General features: G+C 50.1%; 1 protein-coding gene across 1 annotated transcript; it reads left to right on the top strand.

The window, feature by feature from the left end:
• Positions 1 to 2,517: 2,517 nt before the first annotated feature.
• Positions 2,518 to 7,928, top strand: SOWAHB (sosondowah ankyrin repeat domain family member B). The gene has a single exon (XM_054065742.1). It carries the CDS (start codon positions 2,621 to 2,623, stop codon positions 5,045 to 5,047), a length of 2,427 nt encoding a protein of 808 aa, XP_053921717.1. The 5' UTR covers positions 2,518 to 2,620; the 3' UTR covers positions 5,048 to 7,928.
• The last annotated feature ends 10,317 nt before the right edge of the window (positions 7,929 to 18,245 follow it).

Here is an 18,245-nt window from a genome sequence, read left to right on the forward strand (position 1 = left end):
CCTTATTCTGACTCACCCTGTCCTTCCTTGCTTCGAAGCTGGGACAGCTGCAGCCAAGTTTCCTCTGTGATCATCAGGCATACAGACCTTTTCGGGGTATGGCTGTTCATGCCGAAAGAGTAAAAGGAGAAAAAAACCCCATCAAGTCAAAGAAACAATCTGCAATCTTTCTAAATCTCAGCTAGCGCATTTCCTTGCATTCCTAGTGTTCAGTGGGAAGCAGCAGACCTCCGGCCCCCAGAGTTGCATAACTGCTGCTAACAAATTGGCGGCTGTGCCCAGGGAATTGCCAGCCCCTCATACTCGAGACCCTGAAGGAACAGTTTCCATTTTTCCAGAGCTGATTTGCACCATTTTGCAGACAAGGCACGTCAATGCTTTAATGACCTTTTGTGTCAGCTGCAGGGAAGTATGATACATGACACTGGATGAGAAAATACACAACTTGGGTTAACTGATCTCCTGTTTATAAACTGACACACGTATGTAACTCCCTAAAGGCAATATCTTCTTGCATAATATCAAATGCTAGCCTTATTTTTTCAATACTGAAGTAATGCCGGTTCCTGCCTCTGTTTTGTGATTAGCACTACTCACCACTTACCAAATTTCACCCAAAGAATCAAGGGACCTGCTGTGCCCAGAACTCCCAAAGAGGGTGATACTGGGGTATATTCAGTCATTCTGAAGACTTATACTCACACTCACAATCAAAAATGACCAATTCGCAAAGGGGGCAAACCATTAGAGCTTAGGGGGAAACAAAAGGTGTCTCTAAACCTCTCAGCATGAAGCAGGCAATGAAACAACTCCTGGGCTGCTCTTCTCGTTGCCTGCATGCAGCATTATACCCCCTTCAAGCTAAAATGTGACTTGCTATTTGGACTGAAAGGGGAGAGATGCGTACAATGACAATTCCATAGTAGTGTTGTCATTTGCCACTGTTATTTACTCGGATTTTTTTATCTTCATAATCAACCCTCCTCCCTTATTTGTGATCACAGTTACATCACTACACTCCATTCCTTTAATCCCAATCACTTCCACTGAGAGCATGCTGCTGTCAAACACAGAGTTGTGACTTCAATTCAGTGCTCAGAAGAAGAGGGAGAAAGCTATTTATGCCTTGAAGAACTGTACAAAAAGCATGTGCAAAATCAGAAAGTCCTAACATGAACCTTGCCCTCTTCCCAGTGCCTGCACCCTGCTCAGATGAACACCACTCTCCTATAATATGTGCCACAGAGAAAACCAAAAGCAGGATGCGGCAGAGCATGTAGTGTGTTTTCTTTGGCTGGGCTACCCAAACAATCCAAATCTTGGCACACTGGGAGACTTTCTGATACATTGACTAAACTGTAACCTAAAAACTTTACAGTTTCTCTTAGTGCCTCTCCCACCATTCCAGAGGTTACAGTTCAGCAGTTTTGCAGCTCCGCAGGGCTATTTATCCTGCAAATTGGCATAGTGAAGTACTACGCAGAAACTAACGGTTCTGAGTCAGACTCCCAAAAGCACAGACCTGTGTAGCTTTCTTACTTCAGATTAACACTGCTGCATGCATACAGAGTTATCCTAAGATTTTGCACTGCTGAAGCAAAAATCTCAACCCTGTACACCCCATCTGTTGCAATCTCTGCCCGGGGCTTGTGAAGACTGCACACACTTTGGGGTTTGCAGTGGACTGGAGGACAGTCCAGCTGCCTAGATGACAGGCAGCTAAAATTATTTATGGATACCCTGGAGCCTGCAGCAGAGATGATTCTGGAGCGTAACTTGGGGCCTGATCCAGACCTCTTTAGAGCAAATGAGCCTATACTGAGCTCAGTCCCTCCATGGCTCTGTTCTCTCACTGTAAGACAGAAAAACCAGCACACTGCCTCTCCCATGCTCTCCATCCACTATTCAGTCCCCAAACTCCTTGGGGCAGGGGCTGAAACTTGTTCGCTATATATAGGACACATTGGCCACTAGGGCACTGATTTTATCCATTCCTTTCAGCTGGAAGGTACACGCTTATGGCAATGGCATCAGCGATACAGAACATTAGCTCCCCATGCCAGTATAAAGCATGCCCAACCTACCTCAAGCCACACGGCAAATACCGAGATGACAGGAGATGTAACTTGACTTCAGGCACTCTTGGTATTTGTGTGTGGTTGTGGTACATGGGCACAAAGCCATACACTGGTGATAACACCTCCCCTGAACCACATCACATTCACGTATCTTTATTGACGGCTTTTCTAAGTCACAGAGCACAGGGTGGTTCGGGTTGGAAGACACCTCTGGAGATGGTTTGGTCTAGCTCTTGCTCAGGCAGGGTCACACAGAGCAAGACTGCATCCAGTGGAGCTTTGAGGATGGAGACTACAACCTCTCCAGGCAACTTGCTCCAGTACTTGACCACCCTCACTGTCAAAGAGTGTCCACACCAGCGAATTCGCCTGGCGGTGCTGCGAGAGCTGGAGAGGCTCCCGTGCCCTCTGTGCCCCGTTCCCTCCTCCACGGCCGCCACGGCGGGCGGAGGCGGAGGCGGGGAGCCGCGGTGGGGCAGGAGGCGGGATTCGCACCTAGGTGCAGAGCCGAGCACCGGGTCGCAGCGCCGAGCAGCCCGAGGATGGCGCGGGAGCTGAGCCAGGAGGCCGTGCTGGATTTCCTCTGGGGGGCCGGGGGACGAGCCTCCAACTCGGCGCTGCTCCGCCACTTCCAGCGCTTCCTCCGCGACCCGGCGCTCACCGAGCAGCAGCGCCGGGAGCGCCGCGAGTGCTTCAAGAGCATCGTCAACTCCCTGGCCACCGTCCGCCCCGCCGCCGGGCCCGCCGCCTCCAAGGACATCGTCCTCCGCCGCAGGTACCGTGACCTCCTCGATGAGGACTTGCAGCAGCAGCAGCGGGAGGAGGAGGCGCTGCCGTCCCGACGCGACCCTGACCCGGGGAAGGCTGCGAAGGAGCGGCCGGCGGGGGCTGCCGGGGCCGGGGGCTGCGCCGCCCGAGGCGGACCCTGCTGCGAGTGCCGCCGGGCTCTGCGCGCTCCCGCCGCCGCCGGGACCCCGGGCCCCAGCGGGACGCCCCGCTCCCCGCCGCCCCCCGCACAGCTGCCCCCATACCGGACCCCGCCGCTCTCCTCGGCAGCCCGCACCGCGCCCCCGCACCGCGCCCCGCAGCCGCCCCCGGACAGAACAGACCGGTCCCGGTCCGTGCCGCTGCCACCGGCCCCCGAGGTGATGCCTCCCGCATCCCTGCAACCGCGACGCCCCAAAGCATCGCCCCCAATCCAGTCCCTGCCACCGGACCCCAAGATGCTGCCTCCCGCCGCATCCCTGACACTGCAGCGCCCCAGAGCATCGCCCCAAATCCAGTCTCTGCCCTCGGACACCGGGGTGCTGCCTCCTACTGTGTCCATGCCACGGCAGCGCTCCAGAGCATCGCCTCCAACCCAGTTCCTGCCGCTGGACCCCGGGGTGCTGCCCCTCACCGCATCCCTGCCACCACAACACTCCAGAGCATCACCCCCAACCCAGTCACTGCCCCTCGGGGTGCTGCCCTCAACTGCGTCCCTGCCACCGCGATGCCCCAGGGGGTCACCCCTAAACCAGTACCCACTGCTGTCGCTGGACCCTGCTCCCGCTGGTTCCCCGCCACCACAGTGCCCCAGAGCATCGCCCCCAACCCAGTCCCTGCCGCCGCCCGAGGGCCACAGGATGCTGCCTCCTGACAGCACCTGGTCTGCGCCGCAGCCTCCCACTGGGATGCCCCCGCTGAAGGCTCCACCACTCATGGTAGGTCCTGGGGGGCAGCATCCCACTAGAGCATGCCGGTCCCCGCCCCCACCCCAGTCCCTGCCATTGCAATCCGTCCCAGAGCTGTTGTCCCTGTCCCGGTCTCCACAGCCACCCCCACCCAGGTCCCTGCTATTCCAGTCCACGTCAGGAGTGCTGTCCCTGTCCCGATCCCTGCAGGAACTCCCCGCCACCCCATCCCCACTGCTTCTCTCAGGCCCTGATGTTCTGCACTCCACCATGCTGCTGCCATCCCAGTCCAGGTCCCTGCAGCAGCTCCCCACCAGGCCACCCCGCTCCCCAACGAGGGCATCCAGGGTGCTGACCCCCAACAGACCAACCCAATCTCAAGTCCTGCTGTTGTACCCACACCAAAACCCACCACTGCAGTCAGATCCTGGTGTGATGCCCCCCACCAGGCCACCCCCATCCCAATCCCCGCCACAGTCCTCTACCCAGCTGTCCCCATCCCGGTCCCTGCAGCCACCCCCATCCCAGGCCTTGCTGCCAGCTGCAGGGCCCCGAGCCCCAGAGAGCAGCCCCCCAGAATCGCTGCCAGTCTTCCGGAGCATCCGGTGCCAGCTCGCTTTGTTGGAGGCACAGGGCATCTCCCGGTCACTGCCAAATGACTCTAGGCGGCAGCCCCGCACCGTGCCCTCCAAGAGCTCCCCTAGAAATATCTCAAGTCGGGGGCTGTCAGTGCCACTGGGACAGCGGGAGCACGCCTGGCTTGTGGCGGTGTCAGGGGGATGCTGGGCTCAGGTGCGGGGGCTCTTCCTGGAAGAGCCGGAGCTGGCCCTACAGCGAGACTTCATGTCGGGCTTCACTGTGCTTCACTGGCTGGCCAAGCACGGCGACGGGCTGGGCCTGCAGGAGCTGGCAGCAGCGGCACGGCAGGCAGGGCTGGCCCTGGACGTGGATGCCCGCTCCGGCTGTGGGTACACTCCGCTGCACCTGGCTGCCATCCACGGCCACCAGTTTGTCATCAAGGTGCTGGTGCTGCAGCTGGGCTGCCAGGTGCAGGTGCGGGACAGCAGCGGGCGCCGGCCCTGGGAATACCTGGGCAGTTCCACCTCGGGGGAGATCTGGCAGCTCCTGGAGGCACCCCGTGGCACAATTATGTTCCCCACCGAGCCTCTGGCCTGCAGCAAGTCCTCTGTCAACAAGGCCTTGCTGCCCGCTGGCAAGGCAGCGCTGCCTGCCTGCCTCCAGCTGCAGCATGGCCACGGAGCAGCATCCCACCGGACTAGCAACAAGAGTGACTGAGAGACAGCTCCCTGGAATCCCCTGCCAGCAGAGATGGAACCTTGGTGGCCATCCCACAAGAGGAAGTGAGGCAGGCATAAAAATGCTGTGAAAGATTGAACCTATTGGAGAATGTACTCTTAAAGTAATCTAATGAACCTTTGTCTGCGACTCTCTGCCCTCCTTCCCATTTCTCACTTTTTTACCAGAGGATGCAACTCCTCTGCTGGAAGCAGGCAAGTCCTACGCATGCCACAGGGCAGGCACCAGCTGCTGCAGCCACAACCACCAGCATTAGTGGGACTTTGTGTTTGGGGTCTCAGATGACCCCAGTGTGAAGCTCAGAGCCTGGCCCCAACTGGAGCACAGTGCTTGCTTTTGCTCACAGCAAGATTGTTGTTGGTCCTGGTGTTTGCAAAACACTTTTTCACACCGCCTAATTCTGGGGAGTCCCTAAGACTGTGTCCCTTTTAAATCCCAGCAGATTAAGGATGACTCTCGCTTTTAAAAATGCAGCTGATCAAGGTCCAGCCTTGCAGCAAGAGTCCTCAGAGAGCGTCCAGCTGTCGCAGAGGGCCTGAGTTGGAGAGCCCTCAGCAGATGAGGGTGTAGCACACCCACTCCATTTCTCAGCCCATCTTGCCCACCAGCCCATGCAGAAAGGAATGCAGGGCAGCAGCACAGCCCTGCTCCACCCCACGCCTGCCCCAGGCTGCCCGGCAGCACCGATACTGTCCCCTCCTTACTACATCGCCAATCCCTTTCCTCACACCACAGGATTAGGAAGTGGTACCCACATTGTGGTGAGAGCCCTGTTTCCACACCTGGGGATGGAAAGCGTTGCTGCAGGAACCTGTATTGGGCAGAAAAGGAGGTGTGCTGCAGTACAGGTCCCAAGCTGGTTGGAGAAGGCAGTTTCATAACTAGAGCTGCATTTCCCCAGAGACCCCAGCCCTAAATTGCCTCATAGTTGTTTATGTGATAGGAGTGGGTAGGACTGGGGGTCCAGGTGCAGGTGCAGGTAAGAGATGTCCAGTGCAGTCCTTCCTAAGATCTTGTAAGTAACAAGATGGCTTTAAGAATTTCACTGGATTATGTGGGTCCTATAACATACTCTGCTCTCTGATTTAGCATGAATGAGCTTCTAAACAGTCAAAAAATGCAATAGATTAATGTTGCACCTAATCTGTCTCTCCTATAGATCTTTAGAAAGGCAGGAAGAGAGCTAAGATATGTGAGATGGGTACATCACTGCCTCGGTTGATGCTCCCACTGCTGGATGACCCCAGACAGAGGACCAGCGGGTGTCAGTGCTTGTGAAACTGGGGCTGCTGGCTCTGCTGCAGTGGGATGCTCTGGGGCTTACCAGCGCTGTAGGTGGGACTGCTCATCTATTTGAGGCATGTGCCTAAATGCCTTCAGTTTCAGGGAGGAACGGGAATCAGGGCAGCAGAACCTGACCCTTGCATAACATGCATGCTAGGGAATGCCTCGAGTCCTTGCCCAAGCATTAATTGAGGTCTGTGCTTTGCTTGGGGTTTATTTGAAGGAGGAATTCCTTCCCGCAGAAGGGAAGCTTCTCTGCCTTACTCTGTGGCCACAAAAGGTTGTGGCCTCTTCCCAGCCTGTTTTTTCCCTTTTACAAGGGAAAGAGCTCAGTAAACCAAGGCAGTGTCCTGTGAATGATCACTCTTTGACAGAACAACACAAGCTTGAACTCAGAAGTCCAATTCTGACGTGGCCTCTGAGCCACGGGCATGGACACCTGGAGGGCCCTCCAGGGCTCCCCCACAGCAGGAGGAATCTTCCTTCCTTTTAGATCCAGCCCAGGGTTACAGCCTAGATCAGCACCAACATGCAAAGTGGCTGTCGCCTGGCAAAGTGCTGGAGTCTTTTCCACCATGTTCAGATCCATTGCCACAATTCACATCACGCAGCAATCTCCCTCTGGAAAGGGCTCGCTAAAGCCTTCCCTTAGCTTTAAGAAGCTCTTAAAAGCAACCTGTTGATGGGGGTATCAGGGATGCCACCAGAGCTTTTGTGTCTAGCAAGCTTCAGGAAGAAACCCAAATGAAAGAACTTCGTGAGCTGACTAGAGCTGTCTGGTGGGGAGCATGCTTGGGCTCCACAGCCATCTACAGCTTCCAAAGAATAAAGTTTTCCTCTTACTATCTCCAGTGCTGCTAGGACAAAGAGTGAAGAGAATAGTGCTACCTCGGGATTCTCATATTACAGCCTTTCCATGACCTTTCTCCGTAATGCAAATCTAAGCAGTGCTTTTTTTTCCCCGCACACTGTTGCAGACCTTGTCTGTCATCTTTTTCAGAGCAGTTTTCTCTCCCTACTAGTATTTAGTGCAGCAGTCTAACAAGTTGTGAAATCATTTTGTGACCACTGTTTGCTTGCCTGTTGAGATGACATGCACAAACTGCTTTTTCCAATTTTTAAATTATAAAGCAAATCTTATGAAGTTTGAAATTACCAAAAACCTTTCTCTACTGCATCCAGGGTGCACTCACTCTGGTTTGTCAGTCTAGGAATACCGGGGAGTTCTTAGACTGCTAATACTGCTAATACCGCACAGTGCCCACACTGCACCTTTTAAAAGCTGTCAGTCACTGCTTGGGGGAATAACCACTGTTTTAACTCACAGAGAGCCTCATCCTCCAAGTTTTCTGCTGGTGAAATAAGCAACAGACAGGATGAAACCCATCTCCAGTCCATTGTGGAAGGAAGGGCCAGATCTTTAATCAGCCACACCTGGAGGAATTGCACTGCTGCTCTAGAGCATCAGGCAGGCAAGGCAATGCAGGCGTCATAGGTCCAGTCCACCAGGAATAATCCACCCCTGGATACACATACAAGCAGCCTAAGCATCTCTGTCTCAAAGTGCTTCCGACCTCCTTACTTACTCGTCAGGCGGCCTGGCCCCTTCCACACCCATGCATGCTGCTGTTTCCTCATTGCAGGTGGACGTGGCTCCGTGCCTCACACCCAATCCAGGCATCTGATTTTGCACCACCCTGAAACACAGGACATGCCTTGGATTAATGCACAGCAGGACTCTGCCCTCTCCTCTCATTGCTTTTGAAAACACACCTCCCACTTGGTGGCTGATGATTAAAGTCCACCTCTCTGCTTTCCAATGCTTATCTCTAACCAACTGCTTCACACTCTGAAAGCCATGTCCTTCAAAGTAGCAGAGTGTTTTTTCACACAGTAGGATCTGCCTATCCCCTTCTGTCAAGCCTGTGAACTCCAAGCCCTTACAAAGTTATGGTAAAGGTGACCCTTAAAGTGCTGTCCCCATCTTTTCACCACCTCCCTTATCCTGGGGCACATGCTTTCGCACCCACTCATTAGGCTGCTAAGGGCAGACAGCGCAGCAGAGCTGGATGTTGATCTTGATTCATGTGGCTTCTGTTAAGGCCTCAATTATGTTCTCAAATTGTGGCTCTGATCAGACTCATGCTGCAGCCTTTACTAGCAGAAGTTGCGCAGGTGAGCTGGAAGCCTGACGCAACAGTTTGGCTATCGCTGAAGTCTGTGTTAGTCACTGTTCTTTACCTACATGGTCTCTGTCACTTAAGCCCAGTTGAATGGTTTCTTAAACCATAGGAGTCCGCAAGACTAGTCTTTAAAGTAGCATTGATTTATGCTGAAGAGGGTAAAACCAGCGCAGAATGGGAAGTGTGTCAATTCGAGTCCCGTTTTGTGGCAGAGCTATTATTTGAAGATACGAAGTTCCTCTCACTCAGCAAATCAAAGCTTTCCATATGAGAGGAACTGCCCATCTACAAATACACCAAATGTACACTAAGCTTCTCAATCTCAGAGCAGCAAGCTGGTAACAAATTGCCATGCTTCAGGTTTGGCTTTTTAATAGCCTCTGGACAAGGACTGAATGCTGGAGCAACGGTGGGACCCCAGCTCAAACAACCCAAGAGATTTTCATGCAACTCAGAAAGCTTTGTTGGGCAGAACAGGTGAGCCATAGAGCAGTACATTGCTGACTTCAGCTCATGGTCAGGACATCCTTTGAGTCACTGTACTTGCTGAAGCAGTGAGACAGAGAACTTGTAGAATTAAAAAAAAACACACCACATCAGAGAGTCCACCACACAAAACGTACTTTTTTCTACTGTGACAAATGCCATTTTCTTAAATAATTTATATACAGTGACAAGAATGTCTTGCACACTTTTAACAAGCAATGAGACAAGCCCAGTTGCTCCTAGATCTTGTTAGAGCTAGAATTTCTCATTACGATATTTACTGCAAGTAGTATCGGATGGCAAGTTAGCAGGGGGAGGTTACAAGAAGAAAAAATCCCAATTCACTCTACAATTTTCTCCAGCCTAAGTTTTCCTGTTAAAAAGAGAATTGTTAGCCCTTCAGGAGAAAAAAAATATTGTCTTTGGAACTGAGTCACACTGGAAAGTACTAAAAGTTAAATTCTTAGTTTAGCTAAAGTAATATCCCTCATACCCAACAGGAGGCTATTTAAGCAAATAAAACTTGTTTTACTATTAATAAAAAGAGAGGAAAAATATTTTAACACATCAACTTGAACCATTCTAGCAAAAATATTTAATGTTACTATATCAAATCAAGCTACCAAACCACTTTCTTTCAGCATATGCAAATCAACATTTACTAAATCAGATTGTCTGCCTTAAGAAATAAATATAATTGAAGCAAACAGTAACAGTCCCATTTCCAAAGCTTCTAAGAGTGCCAAAGAATGTTCTTCCCTGACCTCCACATCCTCAGCCAGAGATGCAACCTCACGCCTGAAGAAATTAATGGTTCTCATCCTCTTATATACGGACAGTGCTGGGCAAAACCTGGTTAAAAGGAGGCTGGGAAAGGTGTTTTTATCACACATGGTGGTTATCTTCTGAGCTGAGAGTCTTGGTAGAGCTCACCTGGAGAGGGGCAGCATGGCAAAGTAAAAAGAAAGGAAAGCTAGGTAATTTTTGGAGTATTATGTTGTGGATGAGGGAATATGGCTGTGTTCAGTTGTGAGGGGAAAAAACACCAATAGATTTTTACCTTACTTTTAGGGAAAGCTTATAAAGGACACATGCTGAGGTAAGAAACTTCTAGTGCAAATCACCTAATTATTGACTTAAAAAAAGCCCACTAGTGAAAAGGAGAGGAGTGTTTCAAATGCTGGAAGGGAGACAACTAAAGGGAGGTATAAAGGACACAAAATCAGAAAAAAATGATTTAAATGATTTTTTCTTAACAGGTGGTGAGTGGAGAAAATGTGGTGCAGCTCCTCACATCACCTGCGAGTGAGTTTTGGATAACCGCTGGAGAAGCGTTGCAGGCTTCCATAGGTTAGCAGTCTGGTGTGCTAAGTGCCATGAACAGGAGGCTTGGTGCTGAGCACTGTTGCATTGAAACCTACCCAAGCATGGCACCTCCTAGTTTGACAGCTTCTCTCTAAGTTGGGTGATCTTGCATAGGTTATGCTCTTTCATTACAGCAGTCAATTTGACCAGGTAGAGCAAACCTTTTCTTTCTGGGTGGTTTAAATAACCCTAAGGCCATAGGACTTTAGAGCTGTCTTGGACTCTGGCAAAATCCAGATGCTTAAGCTCCTAATGTTTGCCAGGACTCCCCTGCTGTACAGCCTGTACATAAAATATTAGCAAAACAAGATCAGTTTGTGGAATAGACCTTTACCTTGCTATTAGTTGTTTTAGCTCTGATGGCACTGAAGGAAAGCGCAAAGCTGCTCACAGGCAGATTGGCCTGATAAAGATTTCTGCTGTTGTCTCCATGTGATAGCGTTTCCTAGGCAGATGCCTTCTGTGTTCCAGTAGCCACAAGCTATTTAAAAATGGATTTTAAGTCACAGTTTCTGTTGTGAAGGAAACACCCATCAGAACCACTGAGGAGCTCCTCCACACAAGCATGTCCGTCTATGGGCGCTGGCCTCAGTTTGCATTTCTAATGCTGCCACAGGAAGCAATGACAAAAGTCCTTCAAGATGTGTCCCAGCGGCCTCCCCCTTGCTGCTCCCCCCTGGCAAAACAGTTACTGCTTTAAGGCTTTCCTTTCCTTTTTCCTGAGACACAGCTCTAGACTTGAGGAATGTTCTGATGAACCTGATACCAGAAGAGCTGTTTAATGGTCTTTAATGTGGTCCAGAATATTCTACTGGGAATTGTAAGAATTTGCCTTTGTGTGCATCTCGGGCCTGGTGTCCCGTAATATCTCAGCAGGGAACAAATAGCTTGACGCAGGCAAGCACACAACAGGTGTTATCACAGGTTGTCCAAAGTTCGCATAGGAGTTGCATGCCACTGGTAAAGAGAAGAGATTGCTTGAGGAAATGAGAAGGTCTGGAGAACACCTCTCAGGCCTCAGTGGGGAGGGCCATCGCCACAGGGACGCAGAGCTGTGCTCCCTCTAATAACAAGAACTCCGCCCTCCTTATCTCCCTCGTGGTTTTCGCACTGCCTGGTGATGGTATCTAGAGCACAAGGATTTGGGCTGGTCTCTTATCAGGGGTGACTGAGTGCACAGGGCTGCAGCCTTGCTGCTTTGGCACTATTGTTTCTTCTCCCAGCCCTGAAACCAAACAGGGAGCTGACATGGATGGGGGAGCGTTTGTTCCCAGCGGCAGGGGATTGTAAGCTAGCAAGTGGTTAGGAAAGACAGTGGGGCTCCAGAGCAAAAGCCCCAGGGAAAAGAAAGTGCTGCTGCTCACTTGCAGCCTGCAGGGCCTGGGGGCAGCAACAGTCCCTCCTCTGTACCATCACTGCTTTCCTCTCGTGCAGCTTCAGTCTCCCTCTCACCCTACCCAAGCGAAAGCCTGCCTGTCATTGTAGATTGCTTCATATCCCTGCCTGGATATGCCAGCACTCTTGTTCAGCTCCCATCCATGTACGCAGGCTGGGCAGCCCAGGTGGGACCCTGTGCCGTGACCGGACTTGACCCCCAAAATTGCACTATATCCAGCGTCTGAGTGAGGCCATGTCCCTTTCACAGTGTCTGTGCTCCTGCTAAGCCACATCGAGTCACCCCAAAGGCAGGAAGGCCTTTGCTAGGGACACGCTGAGTATTACTGAAGAGCGTGAAATGCCAACACTGGGACGAGATTGACTGTTACATAAGGAAAGATGTCTAAAACAGTCCAACTGCATTAGGAAATACCTTACTCTTTTCCTTCCTAGATAGCTCCTTGTATTAAAATACTTCACCAGCTGAGTTTCCAGCTCTGTGAGTCGTAACAGCAGCAACAAAGAAGGTAAAGCCCTGTTTTAGCATATTTTTTGTGGGAGGTTTATAAGCCACAAGCCTGTTAACTTGTTTGTTCTCCCCACCCAAGTCCTGGTCACTACAATCCATAGGCAAAGGCAAGGAATGTACCACAACACGAGGAGATATCAGTTTACAGCAAGCACAAGAAGCTGACAAACCCCATCAGAAATCTCTCTACATTAAGTTTCATTTCTAGAGAAGGGGGATGAGCCATATTATTTCATAACATATAATATGTATATGTCAAAACACATCTGTTTCCAGAAAAAGCTGAGCTGCCACATGGCAGTGTATGAAGTTGTACATCTCAGTCACTACAAGTGGCCTAAACACTTCAGAGAAGAATAAAAGCAATGAAGTGCTCTTGCCAAGGCAGGGCAGCTCCAAGGCCAGCAGCTTTAATAAATACCATCTCCAGGAGGTCAGTGAGCCTGGCAGCCTTGTCGCTACGTTGAGATGTGCAGATGGGCATCACTAAGGGGAATCGCACATTTTCTCTTGCATAAACAATAGAACTGGCTTAGTCATCTGCTGGATGGCATGCTCAAGGGAAATGCAGATCTTTCACTTCAGGCGTTATTTGCATGTGATTTGGATTTTTTGTCTCTCAGTTTTATAAATACTGAATAGATGATTTAAGCAAGCATCTTGCAATCCTCCTCTCTCCTTGGGTTTCTTATTGCTGCCTTTCATCAAGCCCAAGGTTGCTGTTCTTCATGGTGCTCGCCTGTTGATTTAGTGCTGAATGGCGTTTTGTCTACTGGATGGTCTGTGCTGGACACGAGCAGCAGCCAGCCATGGATCTGTATGTCCATACACCAGGAAAGTCTCGTTCTTCCTGCAGGTGGCTGAAGAGGAGGGCAGATGTGGTGGTGCTTCCTTTGGATTTTGATATCTTGCAGGCTCTGGCAGGTGTGCTGCTTGTCTGTCCTTGGGCTGAGATTCCCAAAAGTGTTGTGGGATTATGTGCACTCAAACAGACTGCTGACTGCTGGCTCTCTGGTGCTGAGCACACCTTGCTGCAGACTTATTTACCATGGAAGGGCAGTGCCAGAGAATTTGCCTTGGTGGAATCTGCCACCTTTGCAGGCTGATGTGGTGGCGGCTGCACTGACATAGCGAATTGGGTTTCTGCTCTCCCATGGGACTTGAGGGCAGTGTCGTGAGTCATGGCTGAGGCCTTTGGCATGAATCACTCTCCCAGTTTCCTGCTCCTCGTCAGTGTGAGAAATCCCATCTGCTCTCCTTTTCCCTTGCACCCTGCAGTGCCCAGGGCTCCTCACCACCTGCTCATTTCATCATGCTGTGGTCAGAATTTTTTCATGGACCCACCCAGGAGCTGCAAGGGAGTGCACTGCGGCCTTCAGGGGATTTAGGGGCAGGGTTTTTGCCCACAGAGCTCAGTTATGAAGCTCCTGCTTCCAAGCAGAGCTTACTGAAACGCCTCTTGTAAGTGTACTTCTCAATGTGTCCATATGTGCATAGTTCCAACTGGCTTGCTCTTCTTCAGCTTCCAGCTGAGATGTCGCCTTTCAGCCATCTGAGAAAGGGCCTTCATCAATAACAGGAGGCAATGAAATGATCTGTCTGCATTTGATACTGATATGCAGCTGCTGTTATTAAAGTGACCCAGTAATGTTAGCTTTACACCTGAGCGTATCTTTGTTTAGTGCACATCAACACCCAGAGAAGATCAGAGCTTGTTAGTGAAGCAAGGGAGCCCTTATGATCCAGGACTCATTTCAGATAAACCCTGAATCTAATCCGATTGAAGGAGAAGGGGGCAGGAAGGAGAAGGAATTTCACCCAGGTAGCATCACATTGAAGGCCCTCAGTCTCTTGTGGCTCAGAACGGACAGTGTTAATGTTTCTTCAAATCTTGTTGTTACATTTTTAATCAGCTCTTTCTTTCCAAGGCATTTGACAGCTTTCTCTTGCCTAAAATTCAATATAAGAAACTTGAACCAGCTTTAACACAAGCCCTTCTCACTGTGGGTGGCTCAAAGGAGACAAATTTTGGCACACACGTGTTTTTGTGGGAAAGAACTCCAGATGGCTTGAGTTTCTAAACCATCCCGGCACGCTGAATGTGCTATATGTCAGGCTAGAGCAGAGCTCTTCTAAACCAGCCCAGCTTAAGGTTGATGGAGTGTTTCCACGAACACTGGGCTGATGCAGAAAGCTTGGTCCTACCCTACTCAAAATCATTGTGAGATATTTTCCCCCACTGATTTGAGCAAAGCTGCAAAACAAACTACTTTATAGTCCTTCAGTACAAGGTTTTGCATAATTAGTGACATAAAGAAACATACGCCTTAAAAAAGTCATAAAAGGACCAACAGACATCCTTCCTGTCAGCTGCTGGGCAGTGGGAAACAATAGCCAGTGCCATCCTCAAAGAGCTCCTTTGAGATAAAGCTAACTCTGAGGAGAGGTGTCTGCCACCTACAAACTTAAAAGGTACAGGGAGAGGTGCCAGAGTGAAACGAGTCCAAAATCACAACGCCTGAGCTCTCCTGGGGAGTTAATAAATTGCTCTAGTTAAATGTAATCCACTGAGAGATGAGAGGAACACAGGGATTGTCAGCTTGGGTCAATGTTAATGACGGAAATAAAATGATGAGACGCACTTTAAATCCCACTGAAGGGACCAGCAAACTCCTTTCATCACTTTGAGATAGTACAAGGAGTTCCTTATAATTGACTTAATTTATAATTAACCTGGGATAGAGGTGCTTCTCTTTTAATGTAGGGAAGGCTGAAATGAGGAAACGTTCTGGGACAAAAATGCTGTAGTGACATGTGGCCCTGCAACCCCAGCTGGCACCCAGGGCGGGCTGGACCTTTGGCCCTTCTTCCCTGCACAAATCTCCCTCTCCAGCAGTGCTCTGGGAGGCTCGGAGCCTGCAGGCTTTGGGAGCGCCTCAAAGCCTCCTGCCAAACTGGACTGTGGCTCCAGAGCTTTTTCTTTTGTTTTTGGTTTTTTCTTTTTGCCTTTCAAAGGCAGACAGAGGACTTTTCTTGGGAGTCCAGCTCTAGTCCTCTGTGGTCTTCAGACCAATCCTGAAATTTCCCCCATAGATAGCAAAGAGGTGGAAGGTGGTGAGAACATTGTTTCAGCCAGCCATGCAAGGGACCTTTGGTGTGTGTACATATATAATGTGTATAACTATTATGCTATGACATTGTAATATTTAGCTCGCAAGGGTAACTGGGGGCTACTGCTGAGACCAGGACCCCATCCAAACAGTATTCACACATATATTCCCTAAAGACAGTGCAAGAGAAAGATGCTGTCTGCTTGCAGAACTGAGAATGAACTGCTAGAGACAAGAGCAAATCTTCCCTAAAGAAAGAGCAAACCCCTTCATAACTTAATTAAGTTTCAGCTCACACTAGAAAGGTTGAGGAGAGTTGTCATTATTTAACCAATATAATCCTTGCTCTGGTGAAAATAAATTGGAGTCACTTTTCTCCCTCCCTGGCCATCCTAAGTGACTCAGGTGTGTGTTCCATCGGGTGTGATGGCTGAAGCAGTGGTGCCCTCCCAGGGAAGCACATGTACAGTACTGTTCTGCTGGAGCTGAGGCCAGGCACCTCCTCCAATGGAGGACAAAGCTGCTATTTGCTTTTTCAGCAAGAAGCGGGACCTCTTTCTCAGCTACAGCAATGAATAACTTTGGATATGTAGCATCAACAACCACCTGTGCCTGTGGGTTCAGTGCAAGCCAAAGTGGACAGAGATAGTGAAGCGCCAACAGTGCTGGCCTCTGCACCACATGTCACGCAGCCCTTGAGTCAGCCAGCCACAGAGGTGTGTTCTCAGACTTCCAAAACCAGGGGCAAGCCACTTCTAATGACAGGAGAGATTAGCCAGGGATATGACTTGCCAAGGGCTAGGGTGTATCTTTTCCCAAAGAAGATTAAAAAGAGTAACAATCAGCATGCTATATCCTTCTGGTATTTACTTTTTTTCCAAATCAAATCTGGGGCATTTCTAGGGAGTTACAAGAAAACAGACTAACGAGCCAGTTGTCTGACCTCAGCCTGTGCAAATCAAGAAATGAATGAAGAGTTTGGGCTGGGGAGCCGGTGCTGGGCAGGACCCCGCATCCTCAAGCAAGCCTGCAAGGCCAGGTGCTGGGAGGGCACCCTTAATTTTACCCACAAGGAAAGATGCCTCTGGGCATCAGCCTCTGGCTGAGCAGATGACTCTTCTCTCCCTGCCTCTGCTGGAGCTGCCTGGTGGGTGCAACGCTCTTTCCCAAAAGCACGTCAGAGAGCAGTAACTTCTGGAAATGGGAACATGTATGCTGTATGCATCTCAACTACTTTCTGAGGAGACTGTACATATGATGTCTGACACAAAAAAACCCAAGACTGACCCTGTAACCTGGGAACCAAGAGTGGGAGTGGAGAGACAGAGAGATGGGTATGGGACATGTTCTAACCTGTCCCAGTGAGACACAGCTCAGGTCAACCGCCTCATTCAGTGCGAGTAGACGCGTTCAAATAGATGTTTATCTACCTTTGGTCAGAAAACGTCAATGATGTGCAAAGAGTGAACAGTGAGTGAACATCAAGACATTGTGTCAGCCCAAAATGATTTGCTGTGAAGCAGTTTATAGCTAGTGACAACCTTACTGTGTTTCAGCACCCACTCTATTTGCCAGACCTGGGTCCCTGCGATTTCTATTTCTCCCCAAAGATCAAGCCACTGCTCAAAGGAACCCGACAAAGATTCCCAACAGTCTTGCAGAAAATGACCTGGGGAATTGTTTTGAATGTTGGCAGCATATTGTGCAGCCATGTGTCAACTCAGAAGGGAACTATTGTGAAGGTGATTGTAGCTAATTTTCTTAATTTGTTAAATAAAAAGTTACAGGCACAGTCTCAGGGTCTTTTTTGTGTCAGAACTCCTATTGCAATTGCTTGCTCCAATCCAGATAAAGCTAACTTGGACTTTTTTCTGCACTCTGTCCTCTGCCCAAGGTTTCTTTGGAGAACATCACCTACTGGTCCTGGGGTATAGAGTGGCCTGTGTAGGGCAGCACCTCTTTCTTTCCGTCCCAGGCCTTTGAAGCACACCCTAATCCTCTGCTTTTCCACTGTGTGCTTTATGTTTTCCCTTTGGCACAAAACTCCATCCCAGCACGGAGAGTGTGTTGGGGAGAAGTCCCCTCTCTGCAGGCAGTGCCAGGTGTCCTCTCTCTCATATTGTGCAGAGGGGCTTGCTTTGCACCCCGTCTCCCTTTACAAACTCTCTGAAAGTTCAGAAAACCCACTGAGGAAGTTTCTCCTACTTCTTCCCACTGGAGGCTGCAAAAGGGAAGATGTTCTTTCTTCTGCCTACCCATCATCGGCTTTAATCCCTAGGTAAAACAGAGGGCAGTTGGGCATCTAAGCACTGTAGTCTGAGAACAAATGCTTTGCTGATTTCACAGGGTGTAACACCAGGAGTGCTTTAAATCCAGGCGAGACTGAAGGGGTTGTTGCTAAATCAACTGGGCTGCCAGGGCAGAGCACTCAAGGAAAACAAATAGTGCAATCTCCATGTGTTACTAGAAAGGCATTTCCCTATCTGAACACAAGAGACGGAGGAGGAGACTTCAGGCCAGAAAAGCCGCTCACAAGATGTGTGCATTTCAGAACAGGAGTCAGGGTGGCCAACACCTTGGCGCTGAGCAGCCCCAGCACCTCAACTGCATTGGCCTGCAGCTCTTCTTCCAGAAACGCTGCAGCACTGAACGCAGGAGAGAAGACTCCAGGGATTTCACAGAGCTGACTGGAAAGCAAATACAAAAACCCAACCAACCACACAGAATTTGCTCAGCCGCTCACACGTGGCAGCAAACGGGAAAAACAGCAGAGTAACTCAGGCGCACAGAGAGCAGGCGCCTAAAGCCTATCTGTAACTCGTGATCCCTGCTAACATCGTGCT

Source organism: Cuculus canorus, chromosome 4 (genome assembly GCF_017976375.1).
Source record: "Cuculus canorus isolate bCucCan1 chromosome 4, bCucCan1.pri, whole genome shotgun sequence".
NCBI classification, from domain to species: Eukaryota; Metazoa; Chordata; class Aves; order Cuculiformes; family Cuculidae; genus Cuculus; species Cuculus canorus.

Coding starts and splice junctions, on each gene's coding strand:
- SOWAHB (XM_054065742.1), top strand. CDS start 2,621: ATGGCGCGGGAGCTGAGCCAGGAGGCCGTGCTGGATTTCCTCTGGGGG.